Source organism: Drosophila mauritiana, chromosome 3R (genome assembly GCF_004382145.1).
Source record: "Drosophila mauritiana strain mau12 chromosome 3R, ASM438214v1, whole genome shotgun sequence".
Lineage (NCBI taxonomy): Eukaryota > Metazoa > Arthropoda > Insecta > Diptera > Drosophilidae > Drosophila > Drosophila mauritiana.
In genome coordinates this window covers 17,195,520-17,218,716 of record NC_046670.1, presented here as the reverse complement: position 1 = coordinate 17,218,716, position 23,197 = coordinate 17,195,520, and the positions used below count along the sequence as shown (strand labels likewise).

The 23,197-nt window shown below is 41.8% G+C and overlaps 4 protein-coding genes across 6 annotated transcripts in view; 2 read left to right on the top strand and 2 right to left on the bottom strand.

Moving 5' to 3' along the window:
• Positions 1–16,565, top strand: part of LOC117143127 — a 33,598-nt gene extending 17,033 nt beyond the window's left edge. The window contains exons 3-5 of one of the 2 annotated variants that reach the window (XM_033307617.1): positions 12,994–13,892; positions 13,948–14,249; positions 14,612–16,565. In XM_033307617.1, coding sequence (XP_033163508.1) covers positions 13,058–13,892; positions 13,948–14,249; positions 14,612–16,072 — 2,598 coding nt within the window. In that variant the 5' untranslated portion in view covers positions 12,994–13,057 and the 3' untranslated portion in view covers positions 16,073–16,565. Of the gene's footprint in view, positions 1–12,993; positions 13,893–13,944; positions 14,250–14,611 lie in introns of both variants that reach the window. The other variant, XM_033307616.1, reaches the window with a different exon arrangement.
• Positions 16,566–16,648: 83 nt separating this feature from the next.
• On the bottom strand, positions 16,649–18,487 carry LOC117143129 (GILT-like protein F37H8.5). Of its 2 annotated transcripts, none has more exons than XM_033307618.1 (4): positions 18,374–18,487; positions 17,183–17,473; positions 16,934–17,071; positions 16,649–16,839 (listed from the first exon to the last, which is right to left on the bottom strand). In XM_033307618.1, the coding sequence occupies exons 1-4, from the start codon at positions 18,470–18,472 to the stop codon at positions 16,729–16,731; spliced, it is 639 nt and encodes a 212-aa protein (XP_033163509.1). In that variant the 5' UTR covers positions 18,473–18,487; the 3' UTR covers positions 16,649–16,728. The 2 variants fall into 2 exon arrangements, with proteins under 2 accessions (XP_033163509.1, XP_033163510.1); XM_033307619.1 differs by lacking the exon at positions 18,374–18,487 and adding an exon at positions 17,806–18,055.
• Positions 18,488–18,861: 374 nt separating this feature from the next.
• On the top strand, positions 18,862–20,709 carry LOC117143493 (zinc finger protein 664). Its single transcript, XM_033308207.1, has 2 exons — positions 18,862–19,463; positions 19,525–20,709. The coding sequence occupies exons 1-2, from the start codon at positions 18,952–18,954 to the stop codon at positions 20,162–20,164; spliced, it is 1,152 nt and encodes a 383-aa protein (XP_033164098.1). The 5' UTR covers positions 18,862–18,951; the 3' UTR covers positions 20,165–20,709.
• On the bottom strand, positions 20,529–22,435 carry LOC117143492 (calreticulin). Its single transcript, XM_033308205.1, has 4 exons — positions 22,267–22,435; positions 22,039–22,143; positions 21,300–21,772; positions 20,529–21,207 (listed from the first exon to the last, which is right to left on the bottom strand). The coding sequence occupies exons 1-4, from the start codon at positions 22,352–22,354 to the stop codon at positions 20,653–20,655; spliced, it is 1,221 nt and encodes a 406-aa protein (XP_033164096.1). The 5' UTR covers positions 22,355–22,435; the 3' UTR covers positions 20,529–20,652.
• Positions 22,436–23,197: the final 762 nt, after the last annotated feature.

The following is a 23,197-nucleotide window of genomic DNA, read 5'->3' as shown; positions in this document are numbered from 1 at the left end:
ACTGCACCTGCTGACTGGATTTCGCCTTGGTCTTAGTGTTATCAACATCTGTAAAATCCATCACATTAATTCCTTTTATTATAAATTTCCCTACTAGGTAGCCATTAGTCTGTACTAAACTGCACCTGCTGACTAGATTCAGCCTTAGTTCGGTTCTAATTGCCGCTAGTCATACTCGTATTCGCATATGGAGCCGGCGGACTCGAGCCTAACTGTTGAGTGGCAGTTAAATGCTAATTTGCCGGGCTGACTGACCGTTGCTGACTGCCGGTTTTTTGGTTAACTGCTCTTGAATCTTTACTGTCTTTTAGCGCAGAATCGTTGGTGCTTGTGTGCGTCTTAATTGCACCGGGAAACCCATTTAAAGAAGTTGGCCCTTTTAGTCGCTTGCCTTTTTTTTTTGTGTTTTGCCCCATATCAACGTTTTTCTGCTGTATCGATTGCAAATCCACGCACATGAATTGAGGTCGCTGGAGATCAACGATCTGTATCTGAATCTGTATCTGTATCTTTACCTGCTCGACTTTGCTCTTGTTTTTGCTCGACTCTAACTGATCGATACTTTTTGTGCCCATCAACTGCGGTGAGAGAGTAGCTCAGAGTAGTGCAGATACGAGATGCAAATTTGTATCTTTATTAAATCAAATAAATTTGTGTTTTTTGGACTTCATGCTCGGCTGCCTCGAGTCGATAAGTTCGTGGATTTCATTGTTTATAACAATGTGAATTTGTCAACGGAAACGATCTGCGACATCGACAGCCACGAGTAGCAATTGCTCACATGCAATGAGTATAAATTGCTTAGATCATAAATTTGCGTCATTTTTGGCTTGGCAATGTATCTGATAAATCGTATCCGCTAAAAGTAAGCAACTTATATGCCTTTAATTACAATATTTCCATGTTTAAACTGGCTGTACTAACTTCTAATTGAATTTTTCCTATTTTACAATATCTTAGCTGGTTTTTCTAATCGTCTTATAACAACAAATCGGATTAATAGACCACTGGATTAGCTGAAATGAATTCCAGTTTAAATGAAATCATATTGAAATCAAGTTGAAAGAAAGGGGTGAACTTTGAACTTGAGCTAACTATAAACAATTCGGTTTGGCCAAGCCCACAAATTTATTGACAATTTCGAATACCTCTCCACTCATATGCAAATTCGAATTGGTAAATAACCTTAGCAATGAAATGAATGAAATGCGAATGACAAAATATGTGGCAATAAATCAATAAAACTCGTTGCTGCTGTGATTCCCGGATTTATTACTTAATTATATTTAAATATGATCAAATTGTTGGTTTCAAAGGGGTTTGGCATCATGGAAAATGCTATTTTAATGAGCCTTCTTAACTTAAGAACTTTGAAGTCATAAATCTCATAGCTGCGAAATCTTAAAGACTTTCCACTTTCCTCGCACAGAAGCTCCGTTTAATTGGCTTCACTTTTACTCATCTCGCAAAGAATCTGAAGCTGTAGTAAAAGTTAGCCGTCTTATCTTATACTCCGTCTAATTTCTTGCGTTTTTTGTTTGTTTTTGCGTTAAATTTTATGTCGCCGCACATGGACATGGAAATGGCTGTTCGGATATTTCGGACTCGGGTTTTCACCTGGTCGCGTCACGTAGTCATTTGGATGGACATTTGACACAACACCTGACATGTCAGTCCGTCGTTTTGGGCACAGTGAGAGTTTCGGAAGCAAATTCTTGCAGTAAAAGTAAATGCGATTTGGCCAGAAAACGAGCTCAAGTTCGGACAGCAGGTGGCAAATTGTTTTGGCACATGCCAAGAGCCAACAACCAAAAAAAAAAGGAATAAAAACAGCTTCTGCTTAGAGCCAGACCTGTCTGGATGGGATTCGCCAACGAGATAAAAATAAAACCATTATAAATTCATTAACCAACCGATTCTTTGATAATTATAGTATGCTTTAGCAGTGGGGAGGAAGGGCGGTTCTTCTTCTATAATTTTTCGTGAAATGTGCGTCAGCAAAAAATAAAAAAAGATCACTTCTTTATCCCCCAATCTGCGCGATTCGTTTGATCTGGAGAACAAACTGGCCAAACCACAAAAAATGGCAAACGGCAAAAAGTAGCAAAAGTGCCTCAGGTGATAAGTTCATTTATTTATCTGCTATTCCTGTGCCATGTTTTTCTTTTAATTTTATCCGACGCGTGCTTCTTGAGTTTTGTGTTAATTCGTAATAATTAATTTGAGAACTTGCAGAAGCCGCAAATGAAGCGAGGCTAATAAATTATTTATGAATCGCGAACACGACAGGGGAAGACGGGAATTTCCCAAATGCAAAGATATAACTTCTAGGAATTAAAGGTGCCATTTAAATTGAATTAAAAACTAAAAACCCCGCTAATAAAAACCGATTAGGTTTTTTTCTCTATGTAACTATTTTTGGATATTACTTTATATTTATAAGAATGATATCTGAATATTCTCTAAAAGCTTACCAAATGATCACGTAAATGTTGATCGATAATGATTAACTTGATTTTTCTGGTACCTTTTAATTACTGAATTTCTTATTATGACTCAGGAAGCGAAAGTTGTGATTTCTGCTTTTATATTGGTTCAAATTGCTTTGCGGAGTGTTTATTATTTTATAGGCCCTGTAAACTTGTTTTTTTGTTTATCCATTTGAATATTCTTCAATATTATTTATTGCCATTTTATTTCGAGCTATTATCGTTGCGCTGGCTGCACAATTACTCAGTCAAACGAGTGTGGCAACATCGGAATGCCAAATGCATTTGGCCAAACACGGAAGATGGTCCACCCTAATCCTACTAGCCACATATTTCTGTTCAAATGTTGCGTGTGCATTGCACAGTGGGTTTGTGTGCCTCGAAATCGCGTTTGATGCAATTACCACAACTACGGCAAATCGCTTGTCACGGAGCTGCATTTATTCGGCTTAATAACCGGAACGGGGTCTATAAATATAAAATCTTCGAATTGAAATGGCCAAAATCACTTGACAATTTGCTATTATCGGCAACCTTTGTCATGTCATTTATTTTTATCGCACTGCTTAATTCTTACTCTATCTTAAAATGTACTTTGCCTACGTTGTTTTATTTCGTTTTTTTTTTAAGGTAAAGCTAAAGCGTGAGTTTAATTTGCCTTTGGCACGGTGATTTTCTCAATTCTAGGCGAAATTGCGCATTTGTGAAATGAAAAGGTTTCTGACGCGGTTCTAAAAATGGCGAATTTATTACCCCCGACTAGCTGCGAACTCGTTTTCTAATTGGATAATCGTGTAATGGGGCGTTTAAAACTCTTATTACCTAAGTATATCCCACAGCCCATAGGGCATACAGGGAATTAAAAGTCATATACTTTAGTTTCGAGATCAGTGGTTAGCATTTTCCAACTGCCTCGATTAACAAACCCTAGATGTTTACCAAAATCATTCGAATTTAATCGGATTATGTGTTTAATTCTTGCAAATCGAACAAAGTACAATGCAAACACTGGAACAAAGAGTGTTGATAAATAGAAAACATATTGCACTGTTGGTTTAATTGGTTAGAATATCTTTTCGTCCGCCGAGTAAATACTATTACTTACGTAATTTGGATAATGTCTCATTAACTAACTATTGGCTGCACGTTAAAATTTGCGAAATAATTTGCATATAATTCAATGGATTATATTTACTTCATTCGTTAGCTGTGTAAAATGGACTCATTTGTGTTTTAGCGTAGTGCCAAAAGTCACTTATCAACGCATAATTCAAAAGCAAGTCACTTGACTTAAATTAAATTTAAATTCCATATTATTGTGCCATACATTTTAATAAACTTTTTAATTTGTTGTTGGTATTTGGCAATCTTTCCTTCGAATTAATTTCATGCGCATTTGCTTGCATTGAGTTCGTATTATTTTTCGTTCACTTTATTTATTTATTATTTTTCGTTATTGAAATTGGAATGGCAAGTGGAATTTGTAAGCAATTTGAACGGTAATTGAAATTCAATTCAGGTACAAGACGAGGTAAAATGAAGAGCATCATAGAATGCTAAAGTCGACTATCAGATACCCATTACCCAGCATGTGGGAGTAGGCGAGAGATAAGGATATGCAAAAAAGATAAAGTAAATGAAAAGATAGTGATGAAATCGCTTCATTCTATATGTTACATATCTTTCAACGAATCTAATATACCATTCTGCGTGTAATGGGTATAAATATCTAAATTTACTTTTGTGCGATGCATGTAAATCGCTGGAGTAACGAAAAAGCTGTCTGAGAAATAAATGTTGAAAGCAAAAATTTATTTATTCAGAAAAAATTTAATTTTGACAATGCTAAACCGATTATCATATCTGTATAAATAATGCAAATATTCAACAAATATATGTCCTAAAATGCCATTTACTTATAAAGTAAACACATAAATCGGCTGAAATCTTTGTGTAAAAAGCAAGGATCGTATTGTATTAATTCATATTTGTAAATTTTGGGTTTGAAGCTGCTGTCATATCATGTCAAAAAATATACTTTTGAATTCAATTTGTATTGGTATTCAAGCGAACCCTTTTTTTTTTGAGCCAAGGTTTCTTCTTAGCCCGGTCACATGGTCAACATGCGGTTTTTGCCGGAGGAATGCATTTATTAACCCGGCTCAACAAACAAAAAAGACTCAAGTGCTACATTTTGAGGCAGCTGCTCTACAGGCCAAAAAAAAAAAAATTAAATTAAAATACAACCAAAACAAAATGCTAGTTTTTTGCACAAAAATTTTCTCACGTAACAAGTACACCAGCCAGACATGGATCGGGAAAACTTTTTCAGAAAACTGAAAAGTCCGACAAGACCGGACCAAGTAATTTACTTCGGCACTGAAAGAAACCGGAGATAACTTAAGACATTTCGAACATGAATTTCTAATAACAAAGCTAATGTTTTATTTTGCAAATTGTTTTTAAGCAATGTGATTGATTACTTGTTCAATCATTTTATCTGATTGATTTCAAAAAGGGGTTAGCAATAGTTTTTTCCGTGTGCCAAACAGCCGAACAACTTGTTGTTGGCCAATTTTTTGGCGTCTGCGCAATCCATAAGAGGGCATTAAAGCCGCTGCTGCTGTTGGCCGATTCTAAATATCAGGCAAGGCGCGATTGCAAGTAGCCAGCAACAGAAACTTGGCAAACTACAGCCTTGGCTAATGGCCAGTCAACGGCAACTGACATGGGCGATATCGGCCGGCTCTCTTGGCCGAAAAGCCGAGCTTTTTTAATGGCTCAGTGGCCTTTCCCTGCATGTGTGCCTGCAATTTGGCAGCGTATGACTAAGCCCTGCCCGCTTATCTTGGCCAAGAATTTGACTCTTGCTCTTTCAGTTGGCCACTACGGACCAAAAAAAAAAAAAAGAAGGCAGAAACAACCAAACCGATACTGTGCCGGAATTTTAGTGGAAAATTTTCACACGAAATTCAACAAATGCCCGTTAATTGCTTGACAAAATAAACCTTTTCGCGAATAAAACGTCGAATGGGCCCGTCGATAAAGAAGCGAGCAAATAGTAAATAGCCGCCAAGAATTGGCATTGGCCGGCCAAATTATCATTTTGCACAATCACCTCGATCACTTCGGTGTCAGACACTCACTTGTTAAGGGTGTCACCGCCAAACACCTATGGATAATTCATACATTCGTACTTGACGATCGTACAATTGGTGAGAAGTATCCCAAAAATTACAAGATTATACAATGAATTGTTTGGGTTTCGATTTTGGATTGTAATAACATATGCATATCTAAACGTCTTTGTTTCTAAAAAAAACTAGTTTGTATTCCCACTAATTGTTTGTTGGTTAAACTTTCGGCTAATGGATAATTGCAGCTTAGCAATTCTTCTCTTGCTAATTATTAACAATTCAGTTTAATATATTGCTACATTTTTATGCCTGGTATTAGTTATCTAGGTGTTTTCCATGGGCAAATCAGAAACTTTTCCACATCGCACTCAATCATTTCATTTAATTTACGAGCAGATAGTGTACTATTAGTGTTTTCAAAATTAGTACATAGTAACCATTCTAATTGCCAGATAGAGTGCTAAATCACGTTTTATCTATAGATATTAGTTGGCTGTGTTTATAGCCGAACACTTTGTTTTTTCGGAAAATTTCCCCAATTACAGTTTATGGCCAAATAAAAATCCACACAAATAAATGGGTTATCGTTACCATGACCAAGGAATTTTCCTAACAACAAACTAATATAATATTTACTCGGCCAGTGGGAACTCGAATTGCTTATGCAAGAATTCCGCACCCAAGTCCTCATTAATTCACAAACATGTCAAGCACATCATTATGGCCAGGCTAAAACAATAATAGTAATGATGCCAACCCTTTTGGCCAGACATGAAGTCATCTTCAAGTCCACAAACAATTGGCTAACGACGCCATACCATCGCCATTCGATCACAAAATTGTAAAGTGAGTCCCTTCCCTAATGGCGGAAAAATGTTGTTTACCCAACAACTGACCATTTCGATTCCAATACCAATCCCAAATACCAATATCTGTATATATATGCCATCGCGATTAATTTTCACTTTCCGCTCAATGGGGAGGATAAGCAACCAACCAGCCCAACCTGTCCCGTGTAATCGTTAACTTTTTAATGGATTCTGTTAGAATAACAAATTCGATTTAATCGATTTTTTGCTTCGCAGCGATTGCTTTACCAGTTCGACTTGTATTTATTATTAATCGATGATGCACACGACGCTCATCAATTGAATTGAATGTATTCGAGATGCTCCGTTCAATTCGACGATAATAACGCCTAATTTTTAATAATTCAATTTTGGTAGCACTTCTCTTTGTGGCTTCATCTAGTTGAAGTTGGTATTTGGACTTTTGTTACGTTTTCGTTGTTAGCATCGAGGTGATAAATAAAGCTGAAAATCGTGTCCGAGCGTTCTTGAGCCTTTTATTCATGGCATTCATCATTAGACGCCGTCATGATTTGAATGAATAAATAGATGACTCGAACGGGGGATGTGGCTCCCTGTGAATAATAAGGAGTTTGGCCACAGTGAGCAGCTTACTAAGTTTGAAGTTACCAGAGTTCCGTGTTTGAAAAAAATAAAAATACTTTGCAACTTTTTTTTACCATTGGTTATAACCACTGGAGGATTATACATATATATTTTAGATTTTTCGTTGCTCCAGGGAAACGCTTTCTCACACACATTTGGTTTATAAGACCGGCTTAAGCCGATAATTGTAACTCCTTGGCCAACTTTTACCGCCTCGGGCTCTCTGGATCCACTCATATACAAAAAAAGAAAAGATTAGATTGAAAACTTTAATTGAAAACAGCAACAAAGCCAGCATAAAAACCAAATCAAACTCGAAACAAAGTCAAAAATCCATTAATAATCACTACAGTGCAACAGAATGTCAAACTGTGGGATCTCCAACAGATACTTCCTAATTAAGTGGCCTTAAAACTGTAGCTGCATTACCATTAGTTTTTTATAATAACAACTTAAAAATTTATGTTATTATTGTAATGGCTTATTAATAAATACTTAATTAAGAGAATGTTGAGAATGTTGAATTTTTTTGGTTTTTTTTCGAATAGCAGGTGGTCTTGTAAGCTGCAGCTGATTGCCAAACCGAATTGTTGCAATTTTTGCAATGGAGGAGGAAACTTTGCAATGTTGCACGGTTGTTGTTGCTGTTGCATGCAAGTGGCATTGCCATTGTTGTTGGCGTTGCAGTTGTGCAAACGCATACAAAACACACATTAGGCATCATTTTGCATGTTTAGCATGTTTTGCATTTTGCGATTGCCCAATTAACCCGCTTATATGGTATTTTTCTGGGCGCTAATAAATTTTCAAGCCTACGTAATGGGAAGGGGGTGTTTACGATGACAAACAATTTGCATGGGACTCTTTTTTTTTGGCCCAGACATCTTGGCTGGAACGCCTACGAATGTGCCATTGTCTTGGTTACTGGCTAATAATGTTTGGCTATAATCCTACGTCAAAGTCGGATATTTATATGGGAACTTTTGCGCATTTCTCTGTTTGCCAGATAACGAGTTATAGATACTATATCCGCAGTAATTAGCAAAAAACCAATTCGCAGAGCTTAACTTTCACCCCAAAGACGCAAAACAAAACACACACGATATTGCCTCGGGGGCACTTTAATTAAATAATTTGTGTGTGCATAAATATTTGTTAAAGTCTTAGGCAGTTAATTCTTGCAAAGCTCCATTGTTTGTCTTCCTAAAAGGTTTGTATTTTTTTTTTTTTTTTTGTATTCTAGCCAGCAAATATGAATATATTATAGTTGAGATTAAGCAAAAGACATGCGGAGTGCAGTTGGGAATTTTGAACAACGTTTCATTGAACAAAAGAGCGAAAAAAAAATGCAAAATGTTAACAAAATGATGTCAAGGCATTCACTTTCAAAAGTAGCCAGAAATTTCAATACAAAAGGAGAGAGAAGAATTACGCAGGCATATAAAAAAATATATAATTTGTAAAACAAAAACCTGCTGCGGCTACTTCAACTCAATTAGCCCAACTAAAAAAGTTAAAAAAAGCAAAAAAAAATAAAAAAAGGGGCAGCAACAACATATTGTGTTGGCTAAACTTTTGAGCCCCCCATTAAAGTCGGGATCCCTACTACCCGTCTACCGACCCCATTAAACCGAAACTTACTCTCGTAAATCTCACGAACTTCTGGCATTCGACACTAAACACAGTATCATTTTCTCGAGCATTTTATTCTTTCTGCACACTTTGTTCCTATCTGTTTTTTATGGCACAATTTACTTTATGATCTGTCTATAAGCAGAATTAAAACAAATTGTGGGGGTTTTTTTTACACTATTAATTGCCGCCCAAGATGCTGAGGCTTTAGTGCCGAATTCGAGGGAATTTTTTCTTTATCGCCAAAAAAAAAAAAAAGTAAAAGAAAAGGCAAACAAAAGTCAATGTCATTTGTTCCTTTGTTTCACTGCGAGATGAGAACTGAATTTTTAATTCGTTTCCAAAATGAGTTGCTAAGGAAGGTTATGGGGATGGATATGTAATCGGGTTAGATGTTTGATATGGTGGCATTATGCGAGTAGAAGATTCTTGGAAAAACATTTGTAAACCCGTATAATTTATAATAAAGATACATATCTCTAAGTTGGGAATTTCACAGTTCAGAAACTCATTAGTATTAACGTATGTATGAAATACATTAAATAAAAGCTGATACTCTCCCACTTTTCACTCTTGATTTCTAAGTTATCTTCATTTTCCGTATACCCACAAGAATGCCAATATAGATGCTGGCTTAAACCCGGTTTTGGCTGATTCTGAGGTGTGTGCTGCCAATCGATTGTCGAGAGAATACAATGCTATACAAATTTATGCCATACATTATAGTTTATTCATTTGTTCAATTAAATGCATTCCAATGCGTTCGCACGCACCGAACGGCTTCCTTCAACCTACTCCCTATATGACTCCTCCGGACTGCCCCCCATCTCGTCCAGCATTGCCAAAAGTTAGGCGACAATCGCACATGACACACATGCCCAAAAAAATAAAATAAATAAAAAAATAAGCGAATATAAAAATACATCTGACGAATGCGAATTGCGAAACTGTTTAATTTAGTTGCGAGTCACTTTTTTTTATCGTATTTATTTTGAGACATTCTTGGGTGCCTCTGAGCTGGGGCTGCAAAACCAGAGATCTCAGCGGAGAATTCAGAATTTACGATTTATTCGACCTGACATTGTGGAAGGGAGCGAGGGGGGTCAGGTTGGAAAACCACACACAGAGGAGCATGGCTAAATTGATATTTATGTGCGAGTGGGGCCCACACTAAGTAAACATTAGAATCAACTTTTCAAACTTGCAGTTGACACAGTTTATGCTAGACAAGCCGCCAACAACAACCAATCGGTGCACCTGAGCGCCGAACAAAGCTATGCGAATACAGTGGAACCTCTAGTAAAAGAAACCAATGTGCAAAAAAATATGCGAAATATTAGTCATATGAACATAATGCTTCAACTTGTGTTATTAGGTTTTAATCTTTGAGAGAAGATTGGTTGCTGCTGCAGTAGGCTTCACTGTACCTATCCGCGGGCCCTCGTCGGTTCGCTCTTAACAATAATAAATTGCATTTTCTGTTCAACTCTGCGGCTTGGCCTATTGAGAACTTTAAAGTGTTTGGTGCCCAAACAAATAGCTTCGATGTGGTTCTCCGTTGGCTTTTGCATTTTAAGCTGCCTGGGAAACACCGAATCCCAGTTCTCGTTTGGGAAACAAACGCAAATTTAGCTGTTAACAGCCAAGAAAAAAAATAGAAAATGTTTAAAAATAAATGTTGATAAATGACTAGGCACATTCGGACTGGACAAAAGAAGTCGAGAAACCGAAATAGAAATATCAAATAAATAAATTAAAAGCGTTTACCTAATTATAAGATACGATGATCAATCAAAAAGCCAACAGATGTTGTTACCAAGGGAAGAGTAGCGGAAATACACGCGCATATGTCATATTAAGTAAAAGTCAGCTTGTTTTATTATTTATTTTTTTTTATTAATGATCACAGCAAATTACAGTGTCACTTTCATGTCATTAAATATTTATTGAGCTGGCACAAAGTTCTTCGTCGCCACTAATCACATTGCTTACAGAGGAAGTGGCTAAATTTCTCCCTCATCGAATGACTTACCCGCGCAGACCTTGAACCGCTCCTGTGTAGAGGAAGTGCCTAAATTTCTCCCTCATCGGAAGACTTACCTGCGGAGGCCTTGAACCGCTCCTGGTTTCCTTAGTTGGGTGTTAATATTTTGCACACCAAACTGAAACTGTCCACATGGCAGCACTTCCTCATTACGCTTTTTGCATGATTTTGTTCACTCTTCTTTTCTTTATTTATTATTTTTTTTTTCCTGCCAAGTGAAGGCATACAAAGTGTACTTTTCTTATAGGTATAATTTTTTTTGTTGTGCTTAATTTTCGTATTTCATTTAATGTGAGCTGGGTGTTTAAAATGCGCGCTCACGCACAATTCGAGACTTGAAGACTTGCAATTATGGACAAAGGGTAAGAGACGACCATTCAAAAGTCCAGAGGCGGCGGCATAAATGATAATGGGTGGGGCAGGGCCGGTGCAAAACAATTATTTCGCCTTTTTTTTCTTCCCCTCTTCTTTTTTCGATTTTAAATATTTTTTGTTATATGTTTACCTTTTCTTACAAATTCAGCGCGCTTTCTTTGGCCGCTCTTACAAGGCGGAGAAAACGGAGGCGATGTCATTGCCCCAAGGGATCACTTCAGATAGTCATTGGTTAGATGATGGACGATGGTGAGGGGGCGTATGGCGATGGCTACTGGGCTTTCTCACAATCGCTGGCATCTATGTTTGAATGGCTCTTCGGTTGACATTTGCATGAACATAGGAAAAACGTAATGGTTGGTGGGGTGGAGTGGGTTCAGTCGAGGGAAAAAGTGAAAGCCAGCGATTTTATCGACTGCCCAAAGACACCTGCAGACAGCCAAGGTCATTGCATAGAAACAAACTCAAAGCTAATGATATGGCCACAAACCTAACCAATTGGCTTTTGTTCGAAGTGCTATTATTGGATATTGGAAATTGAATATTGCTTATGGAGTATCAACTGTGGCAAGTTCCTTTGAATTCGCTGCGGCTGCGAGAATGGCCAGCCACTTGGCCGTAAATTACCATAAATTCCATTCCGCAGAACAGTTTAATATTTATAATTTTAAATCACGAGCACGACCGTCTGCACCTTTATAGTTGGCCATAAAAATCAGAGCCGCAAAATGGCCAACAGCGATTAGATTAGAGCCAGAACGCGCCTGCAGTTGGCCAAAACACCTCGTCGCGATTAGACCAAGCAACTCGAAAGTGATGGATCCTAGAGGTTACCTTCCACTTAGGTTAGTTACTTGCCTACCTTGGCCACTAATCGGTCCTCTAAACGGCCACGTACGTGAGAGTGATTAGGCTTGAAAATTGGGTTCAGTTCGATCGGATCGCTTGGGGCGAGGAAACAGAGCTATTTGCCCAACTTTATTGTGTTTTAATTACGCTACTCACAGCGACTAAATATAGTTAGGTAAAGCCAATGGAAAATGTACTTTGTCGCGCCATAATTGCGAGGTTTTAAGTGTTTTTAAGGCATTTAATACTCGTACTTAATGGCTCTTGATAGTTGCATCTTCAAGTGGCGTTTTTAGCAAACAATTCGCCATCTAAATAATGTGAAAATGTTAAATGCGAAACGGAAAACTGAAAACAGAAAACAGTGGGGCCCGTGGTGGCGTTTTTTCATCTACAAACAGTAAACAGTGCTACAAAAAATAGTAATTATAATACCTGATACCGTAAACATTTGCATATTGTTGTAAGCTGTGCGAAAACACAACACGAGACGAAAAGGGAAAAAAACACATTACAGCTGCTGCCAAGTGTTAATCATGGGGTAATTTATTAGCCAGTTGACACTTTTTGGCCGCAGTTGCGGAAAAATTCACCCGAAATCAGGTGTGAATTGGTGGTAGTGTTGGGAGTGAAAGTGTGGCTTAAATTTGGGATTTAGCCCCCTAACACTCATTCATAAATGCGACAATAAAAGCGTGTTAATTGCGGTGCATAAATCAAAGGATGGGAACACTCAAGTTCTGACCAAGTTCAGGAATGGAATTTATTTGACTCGTATGAGTCGTTTGTCAATCATTCAAAAATAACAACACTTTGTCATAAAATATGAAAAAACATGTGGGAAATAATTGAATCATTGAAAATAATCATATGCCTCATAACTTGTGTTGCAAAACAATTTTATGTTTACTAAATGGAATTATTGGGTAATTAGTTGCTTATGACTAGTTACTCCCTTGTTTGTACTGCCCAATTGATAAATCAATTAACTCATCTCCTGATTTCTCTTGCAGATCTTCCGTAACATGCTCTTGTCCAACAAATATTGATTGGGTACATCAGCAGCTCAGTCCGAAAATGGCGGCCAACAACGGTAACAAATCCCCAATGGAGCACGATACCGAGGGTTGTGATGAGGTGGACTTTATAGTGGCCACGCACAACAATAACAACGATTACGAGAATTTGGGCAGCGTGAGTCAGGCGGTGATCAACACCAAAGTAGCAGCAGCAGCAGCAGCAGCAACACCAAACAACGAACCAAACAGCAATACATTGAAAAAGGCCAAGGAGCGTCGCACCCTCTTCCATTTCGGGAGCAGCAGCAGCAGCAAGAAGCTGAGTCAGAGCAAGTCACAGGAGAGCCAAGAGGCGGGCAGCAAGGATGCTACGCCAGCGACAACTACTGCTCCACTGCCGCCGGTGCCAATCGGAACGCCACCGCGACAGCACAAGTTCGTGAAGAGCAACAGCTTGGCCAGATTGCTGGGCAACACCTACAATGCCAAGAAGTTCGAGAAGCAGGAGCAGAAGCGTCTGGCCTCCGGAGCCGAGGGCGGCAAGTTCAATACCTACAGTGGGAGGCGTGGACGTGCGGGTCCCTATCTGGAGCGATTCAAGCGAGTGTCCAAGGAGGACGGCGATGTGGCTGGCGAGGATGACACGGTGAGGGTCACGAACGTCATTACCCTGACGACGGACTCGCGGGATTTGCTCTACGGCAGCCGGCAGGAGCATGTGGGTCGCACTGGGGGCTATGACCAGAACGATCAGCTCACCTCGAAGGCGTATCGCACGCTCACCCGCAGTTTGGGCAAACTCTGGAGGCGCACACACAGCGTGGACATTAGCACACCCGATCCGGAGTTCAAGGTCTCGTACCTGGGCAACGTCCTGACCGGCTGGGCCAAGGGTGAGTCAGACATTTAAACACAATGCGTTTCATACTAATGTTGCATCCTTAGCAGGTGAGGGTTGTGTGGAGAAGCAGCTGAATACGCTGTGGCGGAACTACACCCAGCACTCCAAGCCGGACGTGATCATGCGCCTGAAGGTGTGCGCCTCCGGCTTGAAGGCCACCACCCGGCAGCACGGACTCACGGAGTACTGGGCCCACAGGATCACCTACTGCTGCGCACCGAAGAACTATCCGCGCGTCTTCTGCTGGATCTATCGCCACGAGGGCAGGAAGCTGAAGCACGAGCTCCGCTGCCATGCGGTGCTCTGCAGCAAGGAGAAGATTGCCCAGGACATTTGCGATACCCTGAGGGTGAGTGGTTCCTACTGATCCGAATCCTGCAAGAGTGGAGCATGACTATCAACTGTTTTATACATGCATCTATCTATAAATTACGAGATTATACTTGAGTGGTTCCGTATTTCAAATCAAGTATACGCATGACTAACCATTTATGTTTATCTATGGACTTTTTTCTTCCAATTTCATACAATCTCTATGCGCGTTTTCTTGTGTCGCTTTCTTTATCAAATTTAACTTTTTCTATGAGAAATTAATAAAAATAAGTCTAGAAACTTCCAGTTGTATTAACTAATATAAGCATGCTCCTATTCCTGCAGAGATTACTATTTAAATCATGTTGGATGTATTCAAATATATATTTTATTTTGCAGGAAAACCTGGAGAGCGCTTTGCGCGAATTTAAGCGCGAGAAAATTCTGAAGCAAAACGCTCGCTTGAGTTTGGCCAACGCCGTCTACGACAATCCGAGCTTGCCGCGCCGCAAGATTATGCTGAGTGTGGGCGGCAACAACTACAGGCCGCCGCTGGAACGCTCCAAGTCGGCGCCCAAGCTGATGGCCATCGAGGAGGCCATTGGCGAGGAGGAGGGCGATGAGATCGAGGACACCAATGAGCCGGAGATGATGCCGTGCTGCCAAAAGGACTCCCTCTATCCGGCCATGACGCTGGGCAGGCGTCGCTGTCGTCGCGGGCACTCCATTCGGCGTACGGGCAAGATACAGGCCTTCTCGCCCTGCTGCAGTTCGCACATGGCAAAGGAGTTGCCGCAGGAAGAGACCAAGAAGATGGCGGCGGCGAGCGGTTCCGCCAATGATGGCTCCGATTCGGACGACTTCGAGAAGCTGCTGAAGTTCGATACGACTTTGAGTAATGAGTTGTTGCCGTACTTCGACATGCAGCTGCACAAGAACAGCAGCCAGAGCATGGTGAGCCTGAGCGAACTCAAGGAGGAGGAGGGCGAACCGCTGAGCCTCCTGCCCACCATTAACAGCGATCCCAGCGCCGATCCGGAGGCGGACTACAATGCCGAAGATCACGATGTGTCCGCGCCGCGACGCAGTGGCGTTTGCAGCGATGGCGAGGAAGACTTCCTGGACGATGCGGACGACCATTATTTCCGGCATGCGGCCATGCTAACCATGCTGCACCGCAGTTCGATGAGGAAGATGCGGGCGGCCGATCAGGGGAGTCTTAAGTACCGCCATCAGACGCAGTCATCGATCTCCTCCAATGCGTCCAGTTCGACGACGGCCAGCACTTCGGCGGCAGCGGGCGGAGGATCCGCCCAGCAGGGTCTGACCAGTCCGGACAGCGACGAGGGTTCCATATCCAGCGGCTGCGAGACGGCCAGCACAGTCACAAATGCCAACCACGAGGAGTACAACGGCAAGCGGGATAGCGATCCCGGCCAGCTGGAGCAGTCGCCGGACTTGGAGCTGGAGCAGGCGCAAGTGCTGGAGCAGATGATGATCTACCAAAGACTGGAGCAGCAGCTGCGCAACAACAGCGGCGATGCCACCAATTACAGCAGCTCGAGCAGCATCACCCTGAAGCGCAGCAATTCCGGCAGCGACAAGCAGGAGAGGAGCGACCATCCGGATGACGACAACAGCGACAGCGACGAGAGCGGCTACGTGGAGTTCCAGGAGAAGGAGCGACCGGGTCAGCAGCCGCTGATCAGCGAGGCAAGCGTTACGCTGGCCAAGATTGCGACCGTCAAGCCGCAGGTACCACCAAAGCCGGCTCCACGTCGCTCGCTCAGTCTCAACGCGGCGGCCACCGGCGCCTCAGCGGGCTCATCCGCTGGCAAGGCTCCGGGCACCGCTGTCTGAGCGAAATGCTTTAATCACACGGAAACCCGTCAACAAATTGTTATTTCTGCACACCCGTCAGCGACCATAGCAAAACACAAAGTGCAAGAAATTGAAATCCTAGTTGTAGGTTAGCCATTAGCACCTAGCCGTTAAGTCATTTGTTGTTGGTTCATCGAGAGGAAAACCTAACGATATTCCCCCATCCCCCATTTCCCATCCCATCATCTAAATCTGTGCCCCTTGATCCAAAAATAATGAATTTATATTGTACGCCTTTGTAAATAAATTAGTCGCCCTACGCACTGCATGTACTATATACATTTACACGATTGTCATTGATGAACTGTATCTTACGTATCAATATAAATTATTATCTGAACGGTGTGTGTGCTGCACAGAGGAAAGTGTGAACAAAATTGGTTAAATTATATATATATATATCATGTCAAAATTCGATTTATGTTACATTTAGAACGAGTTATAGCCCTAAAATAGAAAGAACCTAAACCAATTTTTCACTGTTTGTTCTCTGTGACCTTATTGATTCACTTGTGATTACATCGATTCCATTCCCCCAGAGGACAGGCATTCTTGTGCGGTTGAAGAAACCAGTTTATGAATTTTAATTTCATTCCAAACTTGAGGCAGTTACATTGAACATTTAGCAGATCTATCTACTGACAGATTGTGCTGCTGCTGGGCAGCAAGTTTTGTTGACGCAACATATAGCAAACCGTGCCGCGGAAATCGCGCAGCGAATGGTCCTGCAGCTGCTGATCGAAGACCTGTTGCATGTGGAAACGAATACGAATGTGAATAAGAAAACCAGTTGAGTGCATTCGATTACGGCGACGATTGATCGCGGCTACTCATACTTACGCCATTGTAGACGATGGTGGGAATGAAGCTCGGGCTGTACTGTTTGGTCACCAGCTCCGCCTGCAGCTGCAATTTGGTGCCCGTCTCGCTGGACAGACAGTGGACCACATCGGTGAGCAGGCCCGCCTCATTGGCACACTGCGTATGGAATGATATAGGTATATATAATGGGTACAATGGACACAATGGGCGTTAATCAGTTGGGCAAGCTGTTGGGACAGCACAACGAGTACGCGGAAGGTAGATTACCTGATCAATGCGGGAGTAATCCGGAGCCAACATCTGGCACACCACGAATTTCACCTGTGCCGCCTGGTTTGCGGTGCTATTGATGACGCAACTCTGGAGGCGATTGCCCTTGCACTCAGCCGGTCCGTGCTGGCAGTGGAAGATGGCACCATTGCGTTCCGACTGCGATTTGCCGAAGGGCACTAAGAGTATATCAATGTACTCCTCGAACTCCTCGTAAACGGGTCCCAGCTGATGCATGAAGTTCCTGCTGTCCGGGCACAAGGACTCGTAAAGGAGGGTGATGTGCAGCTAAAAGAAAAGGCATTTTTATTAATTAGTCTAAAGATAAAATCTTTACGATGGCCTTTCACCTTAACTACTAATTGGGGTTCGCATTATACAAGGAAATATTCATTTTGGGCTACTGAATAATTCTAGAATCTAGATTCAGAGGAATTTACATAGAGAAAGTAGTGTTTTCTTATCATATAAACTAGTTCTAGCTTAAGCCCAATTTAAATAGTATAGAACACAGAACACAGCTTAGTATAAAGTTTGGACGCAGATAAGTGCTAGAAACATTTGTTCACTTAAAAGCCAATGTAAACAAAGAAGCCAAAGGCGTTGGATTGCAATCAAACCTTGTTGGACTGGCGCTTCTCCCGGGGCTTCTCCTCGAGCTTCGCCCATCCGAGGGACAGAATGAGGAGCAGAAGGCTTGCGGTGGCGGCCAACTTCGTCATCTTGTTACTAGTAATTTGAGCTTTGGGTAGGCAAATCGATCGACCTTCGACGAAGTGCGGGATTGAAGGTTTCTGTGTCCGCAGCGAATGCCAAGCCCAAGCTAACGCGACCGTCGGACTCGATTTTAGTTGAGCAACTGAGCGCCGCCGTTTTGTCACATTCGGCGCTTAATTTTGGCCAGCAGCGAACTGGGAACGGGCAGAGCTGTTTTACCACCTCTCATCGACGTTCTCGCAGGCAAGCCGGTTTCTTGACTCAGCCAGATTTCGATTTAAAAAGCTTAACTAAGCATTCATACATATAACGGATTCGCAATACTATAATTAACACTTTTGGCTAAGTGCAAATATGGGTAAAAGTTACTATGAAGGCTAACAAACTTTTTATAATTTGCCTACAACTCTGCTATTATAACTTGTTTTATGTTTATTGGCTAGATATGCATAATTTAAAGTTTAAGTTCACCTGTTTCATATTCAACTTAAGCTGCTCCTTAATTTCCTGGCATATATTTTCCAGTACCGCGTAATATGTGAAAGTCTGCCATATCAGAAGGGACAGCATAAAGGATAGTATTATATTCACACTTAGTCTGTTCATGTCCACAATAAAGATATCAACTAGTAACTACCTTTTCCATATCGAACTATTTTGCATGGCCAATTTCACGGAACCGTTTAAAAAACAATTATTTGCTTTATTTGCCTAAACTCTGTAGCGCGCACTATTTAAATGCAATCGATTGGCGACTGTGGCTACAGTTATCGATAGCTTGTACTTTTAAAAAAAAACCGTGTCTCAATGAATCTGATCTATCAACTATTAATGAATTACTATTGTTAATTTCTTGTTATTTTATTAACAACATAACTTCGCTTACCTTTCATTTATAAATACCGTGATCTCAAATATAAGTCACTAGGAGTCACGGCGGAAAAGTACATCTCTATTAAGCCAAAGCCAAACAAAGAAGCATACAAAAGTTTAATCCATAGTTTATTGTTTACCAAAAATATGACCTGTAGTTAAGCAGCGATTAAGCAATGGAGGACCTGTGTCGAATTTGTGGCGGCTACTCGGAAAACTTGCTGGGCATTTTCGACGAGCAGCTCGAAGAATATGTTGAAGGAGCCAAGCTCGCTGAGATGGTGAAGGCATGTGCCGACGTGCAGTTGGATCCCGACGACGCACTGCCTCAAAAAATATGCATTTCCTGTGTCCACGATGCACGAACTGCTTACGGATTCAAGCGGAGATGCGAGGAGAACTATAAGAAGTTCTATTTGGCGATATTAAACGGGCAGGTCATCAAAGACGAGCCCAACGTGGAGGATTTCCTATTCATTGAGAGCCTTGACAAAGACAGTCTGGTAGCTAAGAAGATGCTCAACAAGGAAATAAAAAAATCACATCAAACAGCTTCCCGAACAACCAAGTCTTCCACAACTACCAGTAGAGCTGGTAGACAGCTGAGGAGTATCAAGAATCAGCCTTTCAAATGCGAGCTATGCATCAAAGAGTTTAAGCGCCAAATAAACCTCCTGGACCACATGAAGTAAGAACAATCAATACTTATGATTTCATCTGTTCCTAAAATGGTATATCTCATTCCACAGGGTTCACAGCAATTCACACGTATGCCAAACCTGCGAAGAGCGTTTTCTGTTCAAGGCCGACCTGGATAACCACCTATGTTATCGCAACAGCAATTCCACCGTCGAGTGCCCGGTATGCTTGAAGGTCTTTTCAAGCACCCAGAGCCTGGACAGCCACAAATGCAAGGATATGCAGGATCGTTCGCCCTTTCAGTGCCCCCACTGTCAGCAGGCCTTTACTCGCGAACAAAACCTCAAGGCGCACCTGTTGATCCACGCGGAATCGAAACAGGGAAACGGACCCCACAAATGCTCGTACTGCCAGACGGGATTCTTCAACAAGTCGGCCCTCAAGGTGCATATCCACGCGCACATGGGCGAGCGGCCGCATGCCTGTCCGTTCTGTGTGTCCAACTTCCGTTCCAAGCAGGCCCTTAAGGTCCACATCCGCATACACACGGGCGAGAAGCCCTACCAATGCCCCCACTGCCCCAAGACTTTTTCGGACAACAATAACCTGGCGAAGCACCGACGACGCCACTCGGATGAACGGCCTTACAAGTGTTCCATCTGCCTGCAGGACTTCCGGGAGAAACATCATCTGAAGCGACACTTCCTGGGAAAGCATCGGGATGGAGATCAAAAGCCGAAGCTAAAGTGATACCTTAAATTATTGACCAAAAACGTCGGGGTACTCGAATATATAAATTAGGATTGGGTTATGTCTATATTTCAATGAAATAATGTTTCTATAGTTCATATTGGGACTTAATTAAATTAATATTTATAATTTATTTATATTAATTGGATTAATATTTTTGTAGAATTTGAACAGCACTTTGAAAACCATTTGGAGTGGCAACACCGTTTTTGTGTAAATGAAAATTCGATGTAGACACGAAGATGTAGACAGCGTTGCCATTTGGCCGTGATTTGTTCACGTGGCACCACCATTTTGATAAACAAACAAGTTAATCAACCCTTAAATGGCACCAAAAGAGCATTGGAAATAAAACAACAAGTTGTATGTTTATAAATTATAAGTCTTACAAATTGTAATTGTGGTTTCCGTTTGCTTAGAACATCAAAGCAGCTACCAACACACAAAAAATACCGAATATTTCTCGACGTAATTTTCCCTAGACGTCCTTACAATTCGTCGTGTTCGCTTTGATCTTTGTCTTGCTTAGATTCATCATCCTTCTCCTCATCGTCATCATCCTCGTCCTCATCGTCCTTGTCGGAAGCCTTTTTCGCCTCCTCCTCGTCCTTCTTGCGCTGCACCTCATCCTGGGCCTCCTTCATCTTCTTCTCGCCCGCCTGGGTGTTCTTGACTTCGGCAGCAGTCTTGGCGGCCAGCTCCACGTCGTCCGTGATCAGGACGTTGTCGAAGATGGTGCCGGACTTGACCTGCCAGAGATCGAAGCCCAGGGTGCAGATCTCCTTGCGCAGATACAGCTTGTCGTCGGGCACATACTCGGGATTGGCGATCTCGGGATGCTCCCAGGCGCCCTTGTAGTTGGGGTTGTCCAGCTGCTTTGGCTGCCACTCGCCCTTGAACTCAGGGTTGTCGATCATCGGTGGCTCCCACTCGCCGTCCATCTCATCGTCCCAATCCTCGGGCTTGGTGGCATCTGGGTCGGGAATGTGCTCTGGTTTGTCCCAGTCCTCGGGCTTCTTGTCATCGGGATCGGGAATGGTGGCCTAAAGAGATGTACGTTGTTGTTTAATAACAATGAGCCAAACCGGTTTTTCGAGGGGCTAAAGTCTGATTTGGGCGGGGATTTACAACTTACCCTATCGTCCCAGTCCTCGGGCTTGGTGGCAGTGGGATCCTTGATCTTCTTGGGGGCCAGGAAGTCCCAGTCGTCCTCCAAGTTGCCGGACTCCACCTTCTCGTTGTCGATGAGCACCTCGTACGTGTTGTCGGGGCTGACAATCAGCGTGTAGAAGTGGGTGTACACGTCATCTTTGCAGCGGATGTCTTTGCTGATTAGGTGGTTCTTGCCCTTGTAGCTAAAGATCACATGGACCTTCTTGGTGCCGGGTCCGCAGATGTCCGGGCCGAACATGATCTCGTACGGCGACTCGCCGTGCATGTCGGTCTGGTCGAGGGAGCAGTCGAACAGCTTCACATAGCCGCCGCCGCAGTCGATGTTCTGCTCGTGTTTCACGGAAAACTGCACCACGAGGGGCTTGTCCTCGTTGGAGAAGCCATCGAACTTGCGGCTAGCCGCGTAGAATCGAGCATCCTGAGAGGTCTGAATGCCTATATAATGTGTGTCCACATCAATACGAATGCGCGCAGAGCGGAGGAGGGGGGAGAGAAAAAATGTGTATACAGTTACGATAGCAACTCGAAAACGTACACGTAGTGGTTTTTCTTCTTCTTCCTCTTCTTCGTGCTCATGTTCTCCACATACACGGGCACATACAAATGCAGATAACACGCCGACGAAAAAATAAAAATGGCAGAACGAGCGAAGAGAAAGATTTGGAAAAGGGAGTGACGACACATCGACACATATACGCTACCTTTGTCGGCCTCAGCATCGTTGTAGAAGGTGCCGGGGGTGAGGACGAATTTTCCGAACTCCTTGCCAGGATGTTTGCTGTAGATCCACGTATCCTCCCAGTTTTCTGCGGGAACAAGCGAGGGTGGCTTTTATTATTCTTCTTTTTTTATCGTCTCTCCTTTCGTTATTCATTGAAGAGGAGCGGAGGACCACATGGCGGCCATAGAACGCGATGACTACCACTTACCGTTGTCGAAATTCTCCTTCAGATAAACCTCGGCACTAATAAAGCCGACTGTCGCCAGCAACACTATCACTGTTTTGCACCACATCATGTGAACGATCCCGCACCACTTTTTGGACTGACTCTTCCAACTCCGATGGTTGTCCGAACTCGGTTAAAGTTAAGTGCTAAATGCCGGCAAGAAAGTGCTATTTATTTATTGCATCTGATTCGTGCGTGTCGGAGCGGGACGGCTTGTTACTGAAATTGGTTTGCTGGAACGTTTTCATTGGCCCAAATCAGGCCAATCAGGGATGTCTACGTATTCTTTTTCACCGGCCAGGGCTGCTTTCGATAAGCAATCGCATGCTGCCCTGTCACTATCGATTGCTTGAGCTGGAATTAGAAACACTAAAGTGACCGTTTGCTAATTAAATTAAATTTTAAAATATATAAAATTAATTTATTTTGGCCTACAACTAATCACTTGCAGCAGGCTAAGCTAACAAAACATTAAATTATTCCAATAACAATTCCTCCTTCCCAATTTTCTTAACAATTGCATTTACAGCAAGAACAGTTGTGTTTCCAGAACATTCCTAAGCTTTTTAACGGCTTAACTGATTTTAAAAATATACTTAAACTTACGTCTCGTGCTAAGTTAATTAAGTTATCACCCGATAAAGTTCACAGTATTTAAAAAGTTAGAATGTTAATTATACATTACAATACAAATAAAAATCAAAGAAAAAAAAAAAGAAATTCCAAAACGTTGCACCTGTATTTCGTTAAGATTAGGAACTTTTTTTTTTAGCTATAAGTGCTAATTTTTACAGTTTGCTTTATTACATTAAACAATTGAAGTTTTCGCTGAAAATGTATTATATTAACAGAAAAGATAAATAGCCAGAAATAGAAAAGTTAAATAAAATTAATTAAAACAAAAAGCTTTGGT